General features: G+C 44.4%; 1 protein-coding gene across 2 annotated transcripts in view; it reads right to left on the bottom strand.

The window, feature by feature from the left end:
* Positions 1-7,690: 7,690 nt before the first annotated feature.
* Positions 7,691-19,807, bottom strand: part of samd14 (sterile alpha motif domain containing 14) — a 42,441-nt gene continuing 30,324 nt past the window's right edge. For both annotated transcript variants that reach the window (XM_039826180.1, XM_039826179.1), the window contains 4 exons: positions 9,452-9,608; positions 8,800-8,910; positions 8,264-8,419; positions 7,691-7,837 (listed from right to left, as the gene is read on the bottom strand). In XM_039826180.1, coding sequence (XP_039682114.1) covers positions 7,697-7,837; positions 8,264-8,419; positions 8,800-8,910; positions 9,452-9,608 — 565 coding nt within the window. In that variant the 3' untranslated portion in view covers positions 7,691-7,696. The remainder of the gene's footprint in view (positions 7,838-8,263; positions 8,420-8,799; positions 8,911-9,451; positions 9,609-19,807) is intronic.

Genomic DNA, 19,807 nt, shown 5'->3' with positions numbered 1-19,807 from the left:
ATGGTTGTCCTGAGAGCACTCTTTACCGAGCGTACTTCCCTCTCCCAGACTCCACCGAAGTGGGGTGCGTGTGGAGGATTGAAATGGAAGTGGATTTTTCTCGTTGCCAGTACTGACTGGAGAGTGGGAGAAAGGTTATTCAGAGCCTCCTGTAATTCTTTGTTTCCTCCTCTAAAGTTGGTTCCTTGATCACATAGGATCTCGTTTGGTTTTCCTCTCCGAGAAATGAATCGTTGGAGGGCCATGAGGAAGGAGTCTGTATCCATATGACAGAGGAGGTCAAGATGTACACATTGTGTTGTGAGGCATTTGAATATTATACCCCATCTTTTCTCAGATCGGCGGCCGATCTTGACATTGTATGGTCCAAAACAATCTGTTCCTGTTGAGTAGAAGGGAGGTTTAAATAACCTGAGACGAGCAGCAGGTAAATCAGCCATCTTTGGGAAGATTGGTTTCGCTCTCCACTGCTCACATGAAACACAGTTGCGCTGATGTCGGCGTACTGCCTCTCGTCCTTTCAATATCCAAAACATTCGATGTATTTCAGCAAAGAGTCTCTCTGATCCAGTGTGATGCAGAATTCCATCATAATCCTGAATGATCAGTTTTGTCACATTGTGAGTGGGATCAAGTGCAATTGGATGAATTGACTCCACATCTAATTGATCGTTTTGACGTAATCGACCTCCAACATGAATTAGTCCAGTGGTACTGCACAGTTCTGGGGATAAACATAGTAAGCGACTATGTGGTGGAAGTGGTTTCTGATCTTGGAGAAAAGCTAGGTCCTCACCAAAACTGTCCGCCTGTGCTTGTCGAAGGATTTCCTGTTCTGCTTTCAGATAGTCGGTTGCAGAAGGATTTTGACTAGTCAGGTTGGTAAGGGATTTGGCAGTGACATCCAGAAGCACTTGGTAAGTCTTGAAACTATTAGCAGCAGTGTTGATAATACCACAGAAGTAAGACCTTTTCAACTCCATCCAGTCAGATTCATCAGGTTCAGCAGATTGAAGTTTGGGCCAAGTATCTGGTGGTCGATACAAGAATGGTGGGCCATTGTTCCATCTGTTTGGACAGAGGCTATCCGACAAAGATTTGCCTCTTGTAACATCGTATGCAGGGTTATTGGCTGAGTCAACATATCTCCAGTCCTGACTGCTTGTGAGATTTTGAATCTCCGATACTCTCACTCCTACGAATACTTTGAAGCGGCAAGACTCTGCTTGAAGCCAGTGGAGTACAGCGGTAGAATCAGTCCAAAACATTGTGTCTCTGATTGGTATGGTCAGTTCTTTTCTGATAAAGTCACAAAGGTGTGCACCGGTTAGTGCAGCACATAGCTCCAATCTTGGTACTGACAACTGCTTCTTTGGGGAGACACGTGAACGGGCTAATATGAAACCAATCTCCACTTGGCCTTTATCATCTTCGGATCTTAAGTATGCAACAGCACCATATGCATGCTCAGAAGCATCACAAAAGATATGGATGTCTTGCACTGTGGGGGAAGCATCCATCTCTTTGGAAGTGTAACATCGAGGGAGGTAGAGAAGTTCCTTTTCCCAGGATATCCAAGCTGCTAGGACGTCCTGTGGAAGAAGAGGATCATCCCATTCTCTTTCCTTTCTCCATAGTTGTTGAACCAGGATTTTTGCACGAGTTGTATAAGGTAGGAGGTAGCCTAATGGGTCATACAGACGAGCAAGGACTCTGTAGATGTAACGCATTGTTATGGTATGTACTTCCAAGGTTCTGTATTTGTACCTGAAGAGGTCAGGTTTGCAGTCCCACAGCAATCCTAGTGTGCGTTCTTGGGGATCAGCTCGGCCTTCAGAGAGCCAAAGTTCACTGCTTTCGGATCTTGCTTCAGATGGTAAATAGCTGATCACAGCAGGATCATTGCTTGCCCATTGACAGAGGTCAAAGCCTCCAGTTGAAAGGGTAGCTCTTAATTTGTCAAGGAGTGTTTGAGCTGCGACGGATGAAGGGAAGCTTTGCAGGCAATTGTCAACATAGAAGCACTGGGTTACTGAATTCTGCACCAATTCATCAGGTTCGTTGTCCTTCACATGTTTCTGCAGGGCATAAATTGCACAACAGGGACTACAAGTGGTACCGAAGGGAAGGACTTGCCATTGGTACACTGTAGGGGGAATATCTTTGTTCATATCATGCCACAGGAATCGAAGAAGGGGCCGGTCTGGAGGCAGGAGACGGATTTGGTGAAACATGCCTTTAATGTCACCACTTACTGCTATGGCATGTTGCCTGAAACGCAGCAATACACCAAGGAGTGACGGCCCAAGGATTGGTCCTGGTAACAGATACTTATGGAGGCTTTGTCCTTGGAAAGTGAATGAACAGTCAAACACAACTCGATCTTTGTTGTTATGCGTTACCATATGGTGAGGAATGTACCAAGCTTCGTTGCTGCTGTGAACCTCTTCAGGGGTCAGCTTGGCCACATAACCAGCCTTTTCAAGCTTAGCAATTTGATCACAGTATGATATGGCCTTCTCAGGATCCTTTGATAGTCGAGTTTCAGTGTTACGAAGTCGTGACATTACTGCAGAATGAGGAATGTGTAGAGGAGGAGAATTTGCTAGCCTAAGAAGGGGAGTGGCATAGGGTTCAACTCCATTGACTTGAACTCTTTCTGTGGCCTGTTCAAGACGCTTCAGGGCTTGTTTGTCTAGCCTTGATCTGATGACCGCTTTCTCACTGTGTACAAGTAGAGTGTCAAGTTTCCAGAGTTTTTCAACATTGTAGTGCAATTCATCTGCAGGGGAACTGAAGGATGTAAACAGACATTGGACAGGCACAGCGGTATCTTGTGGTTGGAAGTCTGTGATAGGGCCTTGAAGTGTCCATCCTAGACAGGTATTGACAGCTGCTGGTGACCTAGGAGGGCCTAGTCTGACAGGAACAATAGGAATGATTAAGTGGATATGATCTGAGCCTATGAGCAGCAGTGGTGATGCTTTGTTAATGGATGGTAATGGAATCCCTTGGAGATGCTTGTAATTCCTTTGAAGAGAAAGCACAGGGTAGGTGTGATCCGAGAGTGCTAACTGGCTTGCAGTAAATGCATGATTGATGGTGAAAGTTTTCTCAGGGTATGCAACAGGAGAGAGCTGAAAACTTACAGATGAGCCATGAAGAGTTTCAACATCTTGGCGAACAGTTCTGAGTGATAGTTCTTCAGCTTTACCTTTCAGGCAAAGATGCTGAGCAGCTGACTGCAGAAGAATGGTACGTTGAGAACCATCATCAAGGACAGCTTAAGTCTCCAAGGTTTTCTTCCCATTCTGAAGCAGTACATTTACAACTTTCAGGAGTACGCCATTGCAGTCACTTGGTCGGTCCAGATATAATGTCCTCACAGAGGTAGAAGGATTATTGGATCTTTGATTCATCTCACACAGTATTTGTAGATGTCTTCCTTTGCAGGTGGCACAGGACTTCTGCATGTCACACTTAACGGCTTGGTGAGTGCGAGCACAGCGCCAACAGCGTTTATTGTCCTTTATCCAGTTTACCTTTTGAGCTTTTGTCTTATCTATGAACTCAGAACATCTGCTGATATGATGTTCACATGATCGGCAGTATGCACAGGTTGCTCTTGACTTTGGAAGTAGTTCTTGGGTTGGCGTGGATTCATAGAGTTTGTGTGCCCCATGTAGAATTGTGGTTGGAGCAGGTATGAACTTACGGGGATGTCTTTGTTCATTGGAGAAGATGGAAATCTCTTTTCTGGATTGACAACGAGCTTCAGATTGCAACCAAGATGAGAACACAAGCAAGTCATACATCATGATACCTCGGTTTCTGTAGACATGCCGTTTGAAGCGGCTGGAGTGTTCTGCAGGCAGCTTGTCAAGTAGACAATCCACATGAGAGCCACAGAGAAGTTCTGCATGTCCTTGATCTTCCATAGTGCTAAGCAGACCAACCAGTGCTTGAACACGAAGAGCAAAGTTATCGAGAGCATGACCATCACCTGCTCTAATAGGAGGGAGATCCATGATGTTCCTGAGCTCCTTCAGTGCTAGTTGTCTAGGTTGCCCATAACGTTCATCAAGAGCGTCAATGGCTTGTGTGTATGGGTCAGAAGCATAGGAAAAGGCAAGAGCTAGTCGTTTGGCTTGGTCCACTTTAAGATGATCCAGGAGAACATGATATTTGAAATGCTCCGTTTCATTGGGGTTGAGTAAATTATTAAGTGCCATCCGTAACATCCTGTACTGTATTTCATCCTCTCGAGTAAGGTCTGGGAAAGAAGGACCCTCAAGCTTGTATACATGTGTTCTGCCTGTAGAGGGTGCCAAAGGTCTTTGTTTGTGGTGACTATGAGATGTAGAAGACTGAGGCCTTAAAGGGGAATACTGCCTCTGCTGGGGGGAGAAGGAAACAAGAGGCTGAGCACATGAACTTTGTAGGTTAACCCTTGTGTTGTCCTTCGGGTCCCAGTGACCCGAAGGACAACACAAGGATTATGTACTTCCGTTTACTTTGTTGAGAATTGCTCTCTAAACAAGGGTTAATACAGCACCTTAGTTCTTGTTTGTACAGCATTTTGGTCAGCTTAAACTGTGTTTAAATGTGTTCTAGAAATAAACTTTACTTACTTACTTTACAAGAAACAGGGTTTAGAGAGCAATTCTCAACAAAGTAAAGGGAAGCACATAATCCTTGTGTTGTCCTTCGGGTCACTGGGACCCGAAGGACAACACAAGGGTTAACCTCTGCTGGTGCTGCAGGAAAACTGGGAGGTGGCAGCTCTTGTAAAAGGATTGGTCCAGATGTACCAGCTGAAGGAATTGCATTATCGAGGTTTGGAAAGTCAGGTAAATAGGGCAGGCTCGACGAAATAGCAACAGGATGATGTCTGATCACTGGTGGACCGGAGGAAGAGTGATGTTGCAATTCAACACTTGGAAATTGAGCTGCTTCCTGTTGTGCTTGAGAAACTGCTGTTGGGGCATGCACTGAGTGTCTACTCCCTGTAGATAACCCAGGCCTGGATGAACAGGAGGAATGAGGAGTAGATCTACCCATCATATGCTGAATACCCCTCATTGTCACTAAAATTTCCTTCATGATTTCAACATGATCAGTTGGCACAGGAGGATCATTCATCTTATCTTGCTCTTTACCGTCATCCTGCGACCCATGTGTGTCTGTTGTATGATGTGGGCATACTGTCTGGCAAGCAGCACCTTTCACACCAGGATATTGAACTTCATAATCTTCTAGATAAGCAGGAGGTTGAGTTTTCCGATCAGGACGTCGAGGAGTCCCATTTAATGGCTTTACATCATCCATGCCAATGGTATAACTCCGGCTCGAAGGACCATGTTTAGGAGGGTTCAGGTTTAGAGGTTGATTGCCATCGTCATGGGGCATCGGTCAGAATGCATGAATAAGCCAGAGAGAAGTTCAGTCCATTCAATGAAGATTTATTTAGCAAAGGGTGAGGCAAATGATACTGGATAACATAACAGAACAGACACACATGGGTTGGAGAATCTGGGAAAAAACAAAATAGAAATTACAACTTAACAAAATAAATATCCTCACATGATAATCATAAAGTAACCAAATAAAGCTGTCATGCAAATATCAAACATGTTATCAAGAACTAAGGTGCAAAGTAAACTTCATCTTACCAGCTGCCGCCCCATGTGAAGGTGTTGAAGAGACTGACTGAGAGTGAGTGCAGTCTTAAATAAGGAGTGACCAGGTGAACTCAATCAGGTAATCAGAGGGGAAGCAAAGCCAGTGATGAAGACAGGGGAGAAAAGGAAGTGAGGTACAGGAAGTGAGGTAAGTGTGAAAAGAAGGTGTCAAAATAAGATAAAAATAGGGATCTTTAGTACACATTTCCTGATTGATTCCACCACCACCACTCCAGCCCAGTGGAGGCGCTAATGAGCTAGATTAATACACACACAGTAGCAGAAGAATACCAGCTACACAACGGCCAACCATTTCCAGTAAAAGAAAAAAACAGGAGTGAGTCGGTTCATTGACGTATGGCACTCGATTCTCCCGGCTCAGTGACACGAGTAGGGTCAATTAACCGGCTCTTCGGTCAGTTCGTCAACACTATTTAGCAGGAAGAGGGGAGGGAGAGCAGCGAGCTGCAGGCCCTGGAGGTCCGTCAGGGCCTCTGTATTTGGTAGTCCTGTAACCCAGAAATGGTGACTTTGCGCAGGTATTGAGCACCGTGGGCTGCTGACCGTGACGGTAAAATCGGTTTTGCATTCTATCACCCCTTTAACTAATAGTAATATAGACACCTTAGTTAACTGTTATTAACAGTTAGTCAAGGCTTAATATTGCATTTACTAATGATATAATAGACACCTTAGTCAAAGCTTAATATTGCATTTACTAATGTAATTATATAATATAATTAACTGTTTTAAACAGTCAAGGCATATTACTGCATTAAGTAATGGTAAATAATGCATCAACTAATAACTTAGTTAACATTAACAAACATGAGCATTGTTAATAAATGTTTATTAGACAAACAATAATATTGAATATACACCTTAGATAACTGTTATTAATAGTTAGTCAAGGCATTACTGCATTAACTAATGCTAACTAATGCACCTTAAATAACAATTAATTAATGCTTATTAATGCATTAAGTAATGCTAAATGATGTACCCTTATTGTAAAGTGTTACCAATAATATTTATCTGTCTTTTGATAGTTTTTGTTTACTGTTCATGTTATTTTTATTCTTTTTTGAAAAATATTTTTGAAATAAAAAAAATACCAAAAATATAAAATGTTTATCTTTATTTTCTCTTTCATTCAGGGTGTCGGGGTGTGTTCCATTCAGGGTGTCGTTGTGCATTCCACTCAGCATGTCGGGGTGCTTTCCCTTCAGCGTGTCGGGGAGCGTTCCATTCAGCGTGTCGGGGAGCGTTCCATTCAACGTGTCGGGGAGCGTTCCATTCAGCGTGTCGGGGTGCGTTCCATTCAGCTTTGCCGACGTCAAAACAAAAGCAGAAATATTCTGAAAAAAAAAATCTGCTTCTGTCTGTCTGAAGATCATTATATTGTAATAATAATAACTGTTTATAACTTTATGAAACTTTTTAATGTCATCTTAAAAACATTCCAACAATCAAAGAAAGTCACGGTGATGTCACAGCTCCGGCCCCGCCCCCTTCATACTGACCATGTTCATGACATCCCAGAGATAAACATTCGAACAGTGACTCAAAGTTTGATCTTTTACTTTGAAAAACTTCCGTCTCCTTTTCAGATGAATTAATTTTTTTTAACATTTTGTCCTTCAGGGCCACCGTAGCCACAAAATGTCCCTTTGCTTTCAGTCTTCTGAACACAGTCCACATTTCTCACACTGTCTCCTTAAATGGGATGATATCTTTTAGTCTGGTGGAGATATGCTGGCTCTATACACACTAAAAGTCCTGATTATTTACATGGAGTCTGGTGGGTTTGGTGATGGGGATTTCGGGGCTGTTTCTCTTTAACTAAAAGGTCTATCTCTGTAGGGATCCTTTCCATAATGTTGTCAGACACTGTCTCCCCCCTCTCCATCCCCTGTCTCCCCCCGTCGCCCACTCTCTCTCTCCCCCGTCTACCACCCTCCCCCATCTCTCTCCCCCCTGTCTGCCGCCCTGTGTCCCTCTCTCCCCCCTCCCCCTCAGTTCCTGCGCTGTCTCTGTTTGTCTCTCTGTCTCTCCATCTTGTCCAGAGCTTTTCTCTCCTTCTCGGCTGCAGAGAGGAAATCTTTGATGCGTCGCTTCAGAGCGCTGCGATCGGACGAACTGAGCACGCCCAGAGCCTGCAGAGGACAGAGGAGACAGAGGAGACAGGGGACAGAGGAAGAGAGACAAAGTAGTGAAAAAGCCGTACTATTCCAGAGACCAGACCAGTTAATGTTCTCCTGGTGAGAACAAGTCAGTTTTCTGATTTTACTCCCAAAGAATACAAGTTTGACTTTCATCAATTTCTCTTTCTTTTGTCTCTGCTAGAAGACATTCCCCTTCTCTGTTTTCCATCAAAATATTAACTATAATTTCATAAATTTGTTCCAATTTCTTGTGGGAAATGTTTTTTTGACTTTCTCCTGAAAATTTCCACAATTTTCCCCTCTAAACATTTTGACTTGTTGTCATAGTAAAAGTGTCTGTAGAACTAGTTTCAAACATTTCTCCAGTAACATCAGGATCTGCTGGGTCATGATACACTCAACAAGATCTGCCCTCACCTTCAGCTTGTTTCCGTCCATCTGCAGCAGCGTCTGTCCATCCACGTCCCTCGCATTGAATTCTGGGACGTATTGCTCCATGTGGAGTCCTCTCAGCCAATCACAGACCTGCTGCGTCGTCCATGACGACACGAGACACAGCGCCTCCTCCAGAGGCTGGGGAGGAGGAAGAGGACACATCAGAGAGGTGAAGATTTTCACAATAAAATGTTTGTGTGTGTTTGTTTGTGTGTGTGTGTGTGTGTGTCTGTCTGTGTGTGTGTGTGTGTGTGTCTGTGTGTGTGTATCTGTCTGTCTGTCTGTGTGTGTGTGTGTGTGTGTGTGTGTGTGTGTTTGTCTGTGTGTGTATATGTGTGTCTGTGTTTTCACAATAAAATGTTTGTGTGTGTTTGTTTGTGTGTGTGTGTGTGTGTGTGTGTGTGTCTGTGTGTGTGTGTGTGTGTATCTGTCTGTGTGTTTGTGTGTGTCTGTGTGTGTATATGTGTGTCTGTGTGTGTGTGTGTTTGTGTGTGTGTGTGTGTGTGTGTGTATGCTACCTCGTCTGAGGACTGTGACAGCGTGTGATAAGGATGGGAGGATCTGGAGGAGTCAGCGGGAGGAGAGGAGGTGGTGTGAGGAGGAGAGTACTCCTCGCTTAAAGCTGACTCCTGCGGGAACAAAAACACACACACACACACACACACACACACACAACACACACACACACACAGTAATTAGCAGCTCCCAGATGGAGGTTAATTGAGCTCCTTCCTCTCACTGAAGAGATAAAACAGACAGAAAACATAAACAGTGTGTGTGTGAGTGTGTGAGTGTGTGTGCGTGCGTGCGTGCGTGTGTGTTGCAGTAGTGGTTGTGTGGGCTGAGAGTAATGCACACGACCACTTACTGCAGCATCAGGAAATGCCTCTTTCTGATTGGTTGCTCTGTGTCTGTTAATGTCGGTGTTTCAAACCATTACTTGTGACTGTCTTGTGTGTGTCTTGAGTGAAGGAACTTTGTTGTTGTTGTTGTTGTTTGCTAATACAAGAAGGATATTTCAGTACACGTCATACTTGTTTTCCTTCCTTTGTTCTTTAGTAATGTACTCGTAGAAACAAACGTCTACTATTCCCAGTAGCTGAAAGAAGAGCAGAGTAAATCTGCTTTCTTTCTCCACAGGTGAGCCTGGAGGCGGAGTCAGTTGGTTACCTGTGAGTCAGACTTTTGGGGTCCAGAGGAGTTGGGTGGAGCGACTTTGGGGGATCCGGGGGGGGTCCCGGAGGAGGAGAGAGACCCCCGTCCTTCAGAGAACCAGGAGAATGGGACGAAGGATCCCGAAGAGCGAGACGGACTCTCAGATGGCTCTCTGGAGACACACAACCAGCACTAGAATGTAAGTACACGTTCTCCAGTACTGTCCATCATTCCAAATGTTGAGGTACTTGTACTTTACTTGAGTCTTTTCTTTTCATGCTACTTTCTACTTCTACTCCGCTACATTTCAGAGAGAAATATTGGACTTTTTACTCCACTACATTACTGGTCAAAAGTTTTAGAACATCCCAATTCTTTTTGTTTTTTAATGAAATTTTAGCAGTTCAAGTCCAATGAATAGCTTGAAATGTTACAAAGGTAAGTGGTGAACTGCCTGAGGTTAAAAAAAAAAGAGTAAGGTTACCCAAAACTGAAAAATAATGTACATTTCAGAATTTTACAAAAAGGCCTTTTTCAGGGAACAAGAAATAGGTAAACAATGTAAATCTGTTCTGCAGCAATGGAGGTTGATCAAGCTCTGAAAGTTGGGGCTACCAATTCCCCCAGGTGTTCACACTTGTCTGGATACTTATACTGTTTATATAAAAGTATTGTTGGAACACACTGTGGTACCATACCCTTGTGAGCATTATTTGAACAGTATTGTACTGCAGAAAGTAGAAAAAGAAAGAGTGTGAAAAGAAAAAGGCAATTAACAATGGAAGAGAGACAGACCATCATAACCCTTAAGAATGTTGGTCTTTCCTACAGAGAAATTGCGAAGAAAGTCAAGGTGTCTGACAGGAAGAGGTCTGGCAGACCCAAAGCCACAACAGAATCAGAAGACAAGTTTCTGAGAGTCAACAGCTCTAGGCAGCTCACAGGACAACAGCTTCAAGCACAGCTTAATAGTGGTCGTAATAAGCAAGTCTCAGTTTCAACTGGAAAGAGAAGACTTGGAGCTGCAGGTTTGATAGGTCGAGTTGCAGCAAGAAAGCCATTGCTAAGACGTCAGAATAAGAAAAAGAGGCTTGCCTGGGCCAAGAAACATCGCCAATGGACTACTGAAGACTGGAAGAAGGTGTTATGGACTGATGAATCAAAATTTGAAATCTTCTGTTCATCACGCAGGATTTTTGTACGCCGTTGAGTAGGCGAAAGGTGTGTGACATCAACTGTCAAACATGGAGGAGGAAGCGTGATGGTCTGGGGCTGTTTTGCTGGATCCAGGGTCGGTGATAAAGTACAGAGTGAAAGGCACCCTGAACCAAAACAGCTACCACAGCATTCTGCAGCACCATGCAGCACCCTCTGGTATGCGCCTAGTTGGTCAGGGGTTCATCCTACATCCAAGCTATGCCAGAACTACCTTAGCAAAAAAGAACAAGATGGTAAGCTTAAAACATGGAGTGGCCAGCACAGTCACCAGACTTAAACTCCATTGAGCTGGTTTGGGATGAACTGGACAGAAAAGTGAAAGCAAAGCAACCTACAAGTGCCACACATTTATGGGAACTTCTGCAACAGAGTTGGGAAGAACTTTCTGAAGAATATTTGATTTCCATTGTAGAAAGAATGCCACGAGTGTGTTCAGCTGTTATATCTGCCAAAGGGGGCTACTTTGAGGAGTCAAAAATGTAGAATACATTTTGGTTTATAAATTGATTCCATGATTTCTTTTTTAACTGAAATTGTTCATTTGTTCTATTCTTTCATTTCAGAGTACAATAAGACATTGAACTGCATGAATTTCAATAAAAACCTGGAAAAATTGGGGTGTTCGAAAACTTTTGACCGGTAGTGTACATTCATCTGTTCCAGCTTTAGTTACTAGTTACTTTAGTTACTCCGCTACATTCATCTGTTACAGCTTTAGTTACTAGGGATGGGCGATATGGCCTAAAATCCATATTGCGATATACATTGCAGCCTCTTGCGATAACGATATATATTGCGATATATAAATTATAATAGAACCATTTCAGACCAAGTTACATAGACCCTAAGGAAGACCAAACTGCTAAATGTATTTTTTTTTAAAGAGAAAGAAACATAGTATGTAGTTTTGAGAACATTTATTGTTCAAAACTGTAATTTAATTAGCCTTTTACTGCTCTTGAATGTTGTGCAGTGTCGAAGTATAGGGACGTGCCGACGTGTAAGGTGAGCGTATTGTGTCACTTCCGGTGTTCCAGTGTTACAAACGCTAGTTTGCTGCTCCGGCAAAAACTTACTGAACTCTGCTTCACTGTTTAAATTAGCGGCTATTTGCCTGGATTGCATTTGAATTACAATTGTTTTACTCAAGCACTCATACTTAGCCTCACTTACAGTGACTGACTCGCTGAATTTACAATTGTTAAAACACTGTTAGCTACTTTAGCTTAGCCATTAGCAATGGCTAATTCCTCTCCCTCTCCTGCTCTTTCTTGCTCTGTGTGTCAAATGTTTAGCTATTCCTCTGCCTCCTTTAGTGATAACGATACATGTAATAAATGTAGTATATTCGCTGTTTTGGAGGCAAGGCTTAGTGAGTTTGAGTCACGGCTACGCACCATGGAATCAGAATCATATGCTTCCGTAGCTAGCCAGCACCATGTAGTTAATGCGGGCCAACATACTGTAGCTTCTGTAGCTTCTGCTAGCTGTCCCCCGGCAGACCCCGAGCAGCCGGGCGAGTGGGTGACTGTCCGAGGGAAGCGTAAGCGTTAGATCTAGACCAGGGAGTGCACATGATACGGTCGGCTCTAAACCGAGAAGCGTCTTAGCCTCTCTAACAGTTTCTCCCTACTCAGCGATACACCCGCTGAGAAGCCAGTTCTGGTTATTGGGAGCTCTATACTGCGATATGTGAAGCCAGCGGCCCCGGCAGCTACAGTAGGCCTACCTACAGTCATATGTGTCCCCGGGCTGGAGCGGGCGATATAGAAACCCATCTAAAGCTGCTGGCTAAAAGAAAACCGTAAATACAGTAAGATCATACTTCACGTAGGTGGTAATGGTCGTAATCGGAGATCACTAAAATGAATGTACTTTGTGCCACTTTGCGCAAAAACAATGTCGGAAACACATTAGTATTTCTCTGGACCCCGCCGCAAACCTGACCAGTGATGAAATGTACAGCCGTACGTCATCCTTCCACCGCTGGTTGCGGGGTGGTGCCCAGCTAATGATGTGGGCTATGTGAATAACTGGAGGGCGTTCTGGGGAAAGCCTGGTCTGATTTGGAGAGATGGCATTCATCCCACCTGGGGCGGTGCCGCTCTCATATCAAAAATCTGACCAAGTCTATTATCGGTCATAAACCATGACAACCCAAGTTTGATATTAGTAATCAGAGGTGCAGTGCAATGCGCCCCTCTGTGCTTCCGTTGGAGCAGTCGCCCACTCATAGTCTAATAAGCACGGTGTCTGTCCCCCGGCTCAGATCGGTTAAATCAAAGGTAAACAAAAGATGCGCTATACTTAACAACCTAATTGGAATTAAAACGACTGCAATAGAACAAAATAGGAAAATTAGATGTGGACTATTAAATATTAGATCTCTGTCTTCTAAAGCAGTATTGGTAAACGAGTTGATATCAGATAATAACATTGATTTATTTTGTCTTACTGAAACCTGGCTGGGCCATGAAGACTATGTTAGTCTAAATGAAGCCACTCCTCCCAGCCATATTAATACTCAAATTCCTAGAGGCTCAGGCCGAGGAGGGGGAGTTGCAGCCATCTTTGATGCAAGCCTGTTAATTACTCCTAAACCTAAATTACATTATAACTCATTTGAAAGTCTTGTTCTTAATCTTCAACATCCAAAATGGAAAACATTACAGCCAATTATATTCGTTGTTATTTACAGGGCTCCAGGTCCGTATTCTGAATTTTTATCTGAATTCTCAGAGTTTTTATCATGCTTAGTCCTTAAATCAGACCAAGAACTTCTTGTAGGTGATTTTAATATACATGTGGACGTTGACAATGACAGCCTTAGTACTGCTTTCAACTCATTACTGGATTCAATCGGTTTCAGTCAGAGTGTGCACAAGTCGACGCACTGTTTTAACCACACCCTCGACCTTGTGCTGGCATATGGTATTGAAATTGAGGATTTAATAATATTTTCGCAGAATTCGGTATTATCAGATCATTCTTTAATCACTTTTGAATTCTTACTACCTGATTATATTAAATTAGATAAAAGCTCCTACACCAGATGCCTATCTGACAGTGCTATAGCTAAATTTAAAGAAGATATTCCAACAGCATTCGACTCTATGTCATGCCTTAACATAACAGAGGACCTTTACGTTAACCTCAGTCCCTCTCAAATTGATGCATTTGTAGACGGTGTTACGACATGCCTACGGACGACCTTAGACTCCGTTGCTCCCCTCATAAAGAAGATGATGAAGCAAAGGAAACTAGCACCTTGGTATAACTCCCAAACTCGCAAATTAAAACAAATCTCGCGAAACCTCGAATGTAAGTGGCGTTCCACCAAAGTGGAAGAATCTCGTTGGGATTGGCAAGAAAGTCTCAAAACCTATGGGAAGGCCTTAAGAAAGGCCAGATCAGACTATTACTCATCACTAATAGAAGAAAACAAGAACAACCCAAGGTTTCTTTTCAGCACTGTCGCCAGGCTGACAGATAGCCACAGCTCTACTGAGCCATCTATTCCTCTAGCTCTGAGTAGTGATGACTTCATGAGCTTCTTTAATGATAAAATTACAACAATTAGAGATAAAATTCATCACCTTTTACACTCAACTTCTAACGGTTCACCTTTAAGCGAGCGCTAGAAATGAAAGACTAGACTCGTCGACATATACTTAGACTGCTTTTATCCTATAGACCTTCAACAATTAATGTTAAAGATATCCTCAGCTAAGCCATCTACCTGTCTCTTAGACCCCATCCCAACGAGACTACTCAAAGAAGCATTACCTGTGGTTAACACCTCATTACTAGATATGATCAATATGTCTCTATTAACAGGTTATGTACCACAGTCATTTAAAGTAGCTGTGATAAAACCTCTTCTGAAAAAACCCACCCTGGATCCTGAGGTCTTACGCAAACTATAGACCTATATCTAAACCTTCCCTTTCTATCCAAGATCCTTGAGAAGGTGGTTGCTAATCAGTTATGTGATTTTCTACATAGCAATAGTTTATTTGATGACTTTCAATCAGGATTTAGAAAGAATCATAGCACAGAGACGGCACTGGTGAAAATTACTAACGACCTTTTAACTGCTGCAGACAAAGGTCTTGTCTCCATTCTTGTTTTACTAGATCTTAGTGCTGCATTTGACACTATTGACCATTCAATCCTGTTACAGAGATTGGAACACTTGGTTGGCATTAAAGGAATTGCTCTGAGTTGGTTTAGGTCCTATTTCTCTGATCGATCTCAATTTGTGAATGTTAATGATAAATCCTCAAGAATGCGCTAAAGGTTGGCCATGGGGTTCCTCAAGGCTCAGTGCTTGGACCAATTCTATTCTCCTTATATATGCTTCCTCTAGGCAATATTATTAGAAAACACTCAATTAACTTTCACTGTTATGCGGATGACACCCAATTATACTTGTCAATCAAACCAGACGAAACCAGTCAGCTAGCTAAATTTCAAGCGTGCATTAAGGATATAAAATCCTGGATGACCTATAATTTTCTGATGTTAAACCCTAACAAAACTGAAGTTATTGTGCTGGGCCCTAAACACCTCTGAACTTCATTATCTAAAGATATAGCTACTCTGGATGGTATTGCCCTGGCCTCCAGCACCACTGTTAGAAATTTAGGAGTTATCTTTGATCAGGATATATCCTTTAATGCCAATCTAAAACAAACCTCAAGAACAGCCTTTTTTCATCTTCGTAACATTGCCAAAATTAGGAATATCCTGTCTCAAAACGACGCTGAAAAACTAGTCCATGCATTTGTTACTTCCAGGCTGGACTATTGTAATTCCTTACTATCAGGTTGCTCAAATAAGTCTCTTAAGACTCTCCAGCTGATCCAGAATGCTGCAGCGCGTGTTCTCACAAGAACTAAGAAAAGAGATCATATTTCTCCTGTATTAGCTTCTCTGCATTGGCTTCCTGTTGAATCCAGGATTGAGTTTAAAGTCCTTCTCTTGACCTAAAAAAGCTCTAAATGGTCTAGCACCATCATATCTAGAAGAGCTCCTAATACCCTATTGTCCCACCAGAGCACTGCGCTCCCAGAATGCAGAGTTACTGGTGGTACCTAGAGTCTCTAAAAGTAGAATGGGAGCTAGAGCCTTCAGTTATCAGGCTCCTCTCCTATGGAACCAGCTCCCGATCTGGGTTCGGGGGGCAGAAACTGTCACCTCATTCAAGAATGAACTTAAAACTCTCCTATTTGATAAAGCTTATAGGCCAGCCAAGCCAGATCCGGCAGGGGGAGAGTTCTAAGCCCGAAAAAGCTACCTCTCCTTATGACCTGTCTCTCTTAGTTACCTGTTATAGTTACGCTGTTATAGTTCTAGACTGCCGGGGGACTTCCTTCCTTTGACACACTGAGCTGCTCTCTCCTCTCCCTTTCTATTACTGGTACTATTACTATTACTATTACTATTTGTGTGCAGCCCGTCCCAGAAATGCTTGTTACTAATCCTAGCTTCTGGGGAGTTTACTCCCCGGAGTCCTTATGCTTTTTTCCCCCAGCGTATTTCCTTGGAGAACGTTGGCACCAAGATCCTGGTTGCAGCTGTCGCCGTGGTCCTGCTGCACTCCCTGCTGAGCTCAGCGATGCCCTGCAATGTCATCCTGCGTCCTGCTGAACCCTGCAGCTTCCACGCTACATCCAGTCACTGTTCCATTATTAATGTGACTACTATTGCCACTGTTCATCACACCCCCAACCGGCTCGTCAGACACCGCCTACCAAGAGCCTGGGTCTGTCCGAGGTTTCTTCCCAAGAGGGAGTTTTTCCTCGCCACTGTCGCACTGCTTGCTCTTGAGGGAATTACTGGAATTGTTGGAATTGTTGGGGCTTTGTAAATTATAGAGTGTGGTCTAGACCTACTCTATCTGTAAAGTGTCTCGAGATAACTTATGTTATGATTTGATACTATAAATAAAATTGAATTGAATTTAATTAATTATACAACATAATGTTGCAGATAAATAAAATTCAAGTAAACTAGTTGCAGAGACTTTGACAAAGAAAAAGCTTAAAGTATTGGGTGTCTTCTCTTAAGTGCAAACCATTCTAAAAGGCACTCCACTTAGTTTAAGTTCTTGGTTCTTAAATGCCACCCAAGATGCAGAGAACAGGACAAACTGGTGTCTGTTTAGTTATGGAACAGACACGGTACTGAAAATACTTTCAGTGTTAGGCAAAGATGCACAGATACTTTAAATAAAAACATATTTCAAACAAAGTTTCTTACCTGCAGCCTAATGTAACTAATTTGCACACACACACACACATACACACACACAGTGTGGGCCGGTCTGATAATAGGTATACATTGCAAGTTGTTAGCGACACCATCCGGCGGCCTGGCGGCCTGGCGCCGCTGCCTGCTTTTCAAACGGTGCAGCCTCTGCTCAACCCGTACGGCAGGGGCCGTAAACGTCCCGGTAAATTTTTTGGTCCCACTCCGCCGCTGCACACATGCACTCACGGCTGTATGTTCAGCGGGGAAGTACAACGTCTGCAAACACCGGCTGCCAAGATTCCAATCGTCCCTAATATAGTGAATGGTCAGGCTGGTGAAAGGCTCCATGGTACGGCTCGACCACAGCTCCGTTGTAGCGGCTTAAATCCAAACCAAGTCCAAATAATGGATGTTGCACCGGTCTTTTTCACCAGCTCCTTGTTTCACTTTTAGTCATGTTTACTCAAGATGACGATGACGCGTTGCAGCTCGTGGCTCTAAACTTCGCGGGTAGATGCAGCTGGGCAGAGCTCGTCTCTCTCCTGAGGAGAGATGGAGGAGGATCCAGGACGGCGTCTGCATCTACTGTGGACAGCGGGGCCATTTCATTGGATGGTGTCCAGTAAAAGGAGAGGCTTGCCAGTGAAAGAGAGGGTCCTGGTGAGCCATACTTCTGTTATTAACTGCCCCTCTCGCCCCTTGTTTTCTGTGACAGTTGGATCTCCTCCACGGAGATCTCCAGGCCTCTGGAGGTTATGGTGGATTCTGGGGCTGACTTCAGTCTCATGGATATTTTTCTGGCTAGAGAATTGGGACTGAGTTCGATTTCGATTCCTGTTCCGCTGAGAGCTACTGCGTTGGATGGTCGGTTTCTATGGCAGGTAACTCATCGAACCTCTCCTGTCACTCTGAGTTTTCCTGACCATCATACAGAGACTTTGACATTTTTCCTGGTTAACTCCTCTCTCCCTCCAGTTATTCTTGGATTTCCCTGGCTCCATGAACACAACCCTCACATTGACTGGACCATGGGGGTTGTCACGGGGTGGGGGGTGGATTGTTCCAGCAAGTACTTCCACTCCAGACCGGCTGGGGGCTCAGAGGGGGTCATTTCCTCACCCTCCCTGGGTGGGGTGTCTATGGCTCCGGTCTCTACCCCGATTGACCCTGAACCTTCCGTTCATCCTGCCGTAAACCCGGAGGTTACGGTGGCGGAGAGGGTTCCTGACCTGTCATCTGTTCCGTCCTGTTACATGGATTTAGGGGAGGTGTTCAACAAGTCCAGAGCCACTGCCTTGCCTCCTCATCTGCCTTATGACTGTCCTATTGACCTGTTGCCTGGGACTGCACCTCCCAAGGGACGTTTGTACTCTCTGTCCTCGCCTGAGATTCTGGCGATGAAGGATTATATTGATTCGGCTTTGGAGGCTGGTATCATACGACCCTCGTCTTCACCAGCTGGAGCTGGATTCTTCTTCGTAGGGAAGAAGGACGGGTCATTGCAACCCTGTATCGACTATCGTGGACTCAATGACATAACCGTGAAAAACAGGTACCCCCTCCCGTTACTCTCCTCCACTTTTGAACTGTTGCAAGGTGCTACTGTGTTTACCAAGCTTGACTTAAGAAACGCATATCATCTGGTGAGAATTAGGGAGGGGGATGAATGGAAGACTGCCTTTAACACTCCTAGTGGACATTATGAGACGGACGGAAATTGTCACCGGCTGAAAGGAACTATGATGTTGGCAATCGGGAGTTGCTGGCGGTGAAAGTGGCGTTGGAGGAGTGGAGACACTGGCTGGAGGGGGCGGAGCATCCCTTCTTGGTGTGGACAGACCACAAGAACCTGGAGTATCTGCGTTCTGCGAGACGCCTGAACTCCCGTCAAGCCAGGTATGCTTTGTTTTTCAATCGTTTCAACTTCTCCCTGTCATATCGTCCCGGTTCCAAGAATACCAAACCCGATGCTTTGTCTCGACTGTTTGATACTGACTCTCTCCCTAAATCAGACGAGACCTTTCTTCCAGGTTCCTGTGTCATTGGTGCTGTGTCATGGGAGGTGGAGGAGCGAGTGAAACGTGCTACCGTTGACTTACCTGTCCCGGTCGGCTGTCCGCCGGACCGCTTATTTGTCCCTCCCGAGCTCAGGTCTCAGGTTGTCCATTGGGCCCACACCAGTTTGCTGTTTGTGTCACCCAGGAATGAAAAGGACCGTGTTTGTGGTGCGACAACGGTTCTGGTGGCCCGGGGTCGTGGCATCTGTCAAGGAGTATGTGGTGGCCTGCCCTGTGTGTTCCCAACACAAGTCTTCGCATCGACCCTCTGCTGGATTGCTTCACCCTCTTCCAGTGCCCTCTCGACCATGGTCAGACATATCTCTGGACTTCGTCACAGGTTTGCCCCTTTCTGAGGGGAATACTACTATCCTCACCATTGTTGACAGATTTTCCAAAATGGTTCATTTTGTTCCATTGCCCAAGTTGCCCTCCGCTACGGAATTGGCGGAGGTTATGCTTTCCAATGTGTTCAGGCTTCATGGACTTCCCAAGGACGTGGTGTCAGATCGGGGACCCCAGTTCAACTCTCGCTTCTGGAGGGCATTCTGCAATCTCCTGGGGGCTACCGTTAGTTTGTCCTCGGGATATCACCCCCAATCTAATGGCCAGTCGGAGCGCCTAAATCAGGAGTTGGAGGTGGGGCTAAGATGTTCGACCTCCAGGAATCCTGTTAGCTGGAGCAAACAGCTGATTTGGGTGGAGTACGCCCACAACACTCTGCCCTGCTCCTCGACCGGCCTTTCTCCGTTCCAGTGTGTTTACGGTTACCAGCCTCCGCTCTTTGCTGATCTGGAGCGGGAGGTTGGAGTTCCATCTGCCCAGGCCTTGGTTCGCCGTT

Source organism: Perca fluviatilis, chromosome 15 (assembly GCF_010015445.1).
Source record: "Perca fluviatilis chromosome 15, GENO_Pfluv_1.0, whole genome shotgun sequence".
NCBI classification, from domain to species: domain Eukaryota; kingdom Metazoa; phylum Chordata; class Actinopteri; order Perciformes; family Percidae; genus Perca; species Perca fluviatilis.
The sequence above is the reverse complement of the archived record's forward strand: the minus strand, read 5'-3'. Positions and strand labels throughout refer to the sequence as shown.